The following is a 2,589-nucleotide window of genomic DNA, read 5'->3' on the forward strand; positions in this document are numbered from 1 at the left end:
ACATCAACCTCATAAGGCCAATCTAGGGAATAAGAAAAGAGAGGTTCCTCAGGGATCAGCATAGATCTACCTCCTTTCTTAATCCTTAATCTTATAGGAGGGACCTCTGCATGCTTTTAGCCCTTCAGGATTTTACTGATGTGTCTCCATCACATTATTTGATATACTAATTCTATCAGATTTGTTAGGTTTTCAAGCCCACAGACAATTAAAAGGAAGAGGAATGGCCGATGTAGAAATGATACTATTCTAGGAAGAAGAAAACTACCCAAAAAAATCCAGAAGTAAAAAAATTCTAACAGCATAGCAATATAGTAACACAGCTTAAACAGCAACCTCAGAACTTTTGTGGCCAAACATGATCCATTGATTAGTGAAGGAAGAATAGATTATATTTAAAGTAATGTTAAATTATAAGTTTTGACATTTAATTGACCTTTAATCAACTCACTAATGTGAAACATATGACATGAAAGTCTTATATTTTAAAATAGTTTAGTCCATATTTATTTTGACCTATGAAATCCACGATGCTTATTTAAGAGTCAGCACTTACCATAGCATGTCTTGAGCACGCAGGGGGCACAGAGTGTAGTAGGAAAAGAAGGCATATGGTCCCTGACCTCTAGGAACCTGCCTCCTGAGAGGAGACTGAGCCTGAAGTAACAAGCCATCATAAGTTTGTGTTTCAAACTGTGGAAGAGTAATTTGATCAGGGGCTGTAAAGCCTTCTTAGGGGAGAGGTGAATGTGAAATGAACTCAGCAAAAAAAAAAAATGGGAAAGATGCATATCTATAAATATATATTAAACCAAAAATATTGCGGCTGTCTCTTCAATTTACTGTTGAAAGAATATTCAGCTTATGCCAAAAAAAAATCCAAAAGCTAATAGGATGTTCTTTAAAGCAAGCACAACACCTCATCTGGTAAAAGCCTGGCACAATCACTTAAAATCTTGCCAAGGACCTTCCATTTATTCTGGAAGGCCATAATCTGTGACTGGTGAAAAAGAGGAAATACTTTACTTTCATGTTCTTCTTTTGTTATGTCCAGATGCCTGTGATGACCTACTAACATTCCAATCTATGAAACCCAAGGGTTATCCGGAACCCCCTTATCATCCAGGGGACACAGTGGAATATGAATGTCGCCCAGGATACAAGCATCGTTTTCCTGTTCTTTCCATCTCTGCTGTTTGCCAGCCTGACGACACATGGGCACCTCTCCAGGAGGCTTGTACAAGTGAGTACACGACATTTTTATTTTTATTGCTCTAAAGATTTTCACACATTGTAGACTCCGTATTCCACTATTACCATGATGGCTTTCTCATGTGGATGTCGATTTTAGGTAGCACTGTATTTTTGCAGGCCTTGAAAGTCTCCTGGAAATTTTTTCTTTGGCTGTTAATGCTCTGGGTAAATGTGAATCTTAAGTTTGGCCATTAGTGGCAACATGGATGGACCTCGAGAATATTATGCTAAGCGAAATAAGTCAGTCAGAAAAAGCTAAAAGAACCGTATGATTTCACTCATATGTGAGATACAAAACTGAAACTCATAGACACAGACCACAGTTTGATGGTAACCAGAGGGGAGAAGGGGGGTTTTTGGAAGTAGTACAGGGTAAGGGGGACTAAATTTATGTGACAGAAGATGGTTTGACATCGGGTGGTGGGCACACAAAGCAATATATAGATCATGCATCATAGAAATGTACACTTGAAGCCTATGTATGCTTATTAACCAATGTCACCCCAATAAATGTAATAACAATAAATACGAAGAAAAATATTTCTATCAATTTAATAGTGCAGTGTAGAATTTGTATTTTTATTCAAATTGGTTTTGAAATTGGTATCAACAAATGTGAAAATTTTCCTTTTAGAAAAGTCATGTCCACAGCTAGAAGAACTACTAAATGGACAAATAAAGTACAAAAATGGAAATCTGGAGTTTGGTACGGAAGCTCAGTATGGTTGTAATGAGGGGTAAGTAAGCTGCTCCTTGGAGAAGGAAGGTGAATGTTGCTGGTTCCATTTTTGGTTTGGTTCTCTTCTCAAGCGTTTCCATGATGTTGATCTCATCTTGCTTTCTGTGGAACAAGTTGTACTTACAGCCAATTAACCCTTGGGCTTTTTATGGAGACTGAAAAGCTGTGCAATAAATAGAAAGAAATTTAAATTAAAGAAAGACAAAATTGTATCATACTATCCTATATAAGAAAACCCTAATATGCAAATCGACCAAACAGTGGAACGACCGGTCGCTATGATGTGCACTGACCACCAGGGGACAGATGCTCAATGCAGGAGCTGCCCCCTGGTAGTCAGTGCGCTCCCACAGGGGGAGCACCAGTCAGCCAGAAGCCGGGCTCATGGCTGGCGAGTGCAGCAGCAGTGGCAGGAGCCTCTCCTGTCTCCACTGCAGGCAGGCGGTAAGGAGCAAGGGGTTCCGCACAGGCTGTGAGGGACACCCCCCAGTGCACGAAATTTCATGCACCGGGCCTCTAGTAAATAATGATAAGTCTATTTAGTCATTAAAAAAAATTTCTTCCTACTCACATTAGAAAGAATACATGAAAGAATA

The 2,589-nt window shown here is 39.2% G+C and overlaps 1 protein-coding gene across 1 annotated transcript in view; it reads left to right on the top strand.

Annotated features, from left to right (window-relative positions):
- The window catches only part of LOC106723853 (membrane cofactor protein-like), a 27,585-nt gene that overhangs the window by 2,945 nt on the left and 22,051 nt on the right, over nt 1-2,589 (top strand). Inside the window, exons 2-3 of the mRNA XM_014528939.1 lie at nt 1,055-1,243; nt 1,889-1,991. Coding sequence (XP_014384425.1) covers nt 1,055-1,243; nt 1,889-1,991 — 292 coding nt within the window. The remainder of the gene's footprint in view (nt 1-1,054; nt 1,244-1,888; nt 1,992-2,589) is intronic.

This window comes from Myotis brandtii, unplaced genomic scaffold (genome assembly GCF_000412655.1).
Source record: "Myotis brandtii unplaced genomic scaffold, ASM41265v1 scaffold661, whole genome shotgun sequence".
NCBI classification, from domain to species: domain Eukaryota; kingdom Metazoa; phylum Chordata; class Mammalia; order Chiroptera; family Vespertilionidae; genus Myotis; species Myotis brandtii.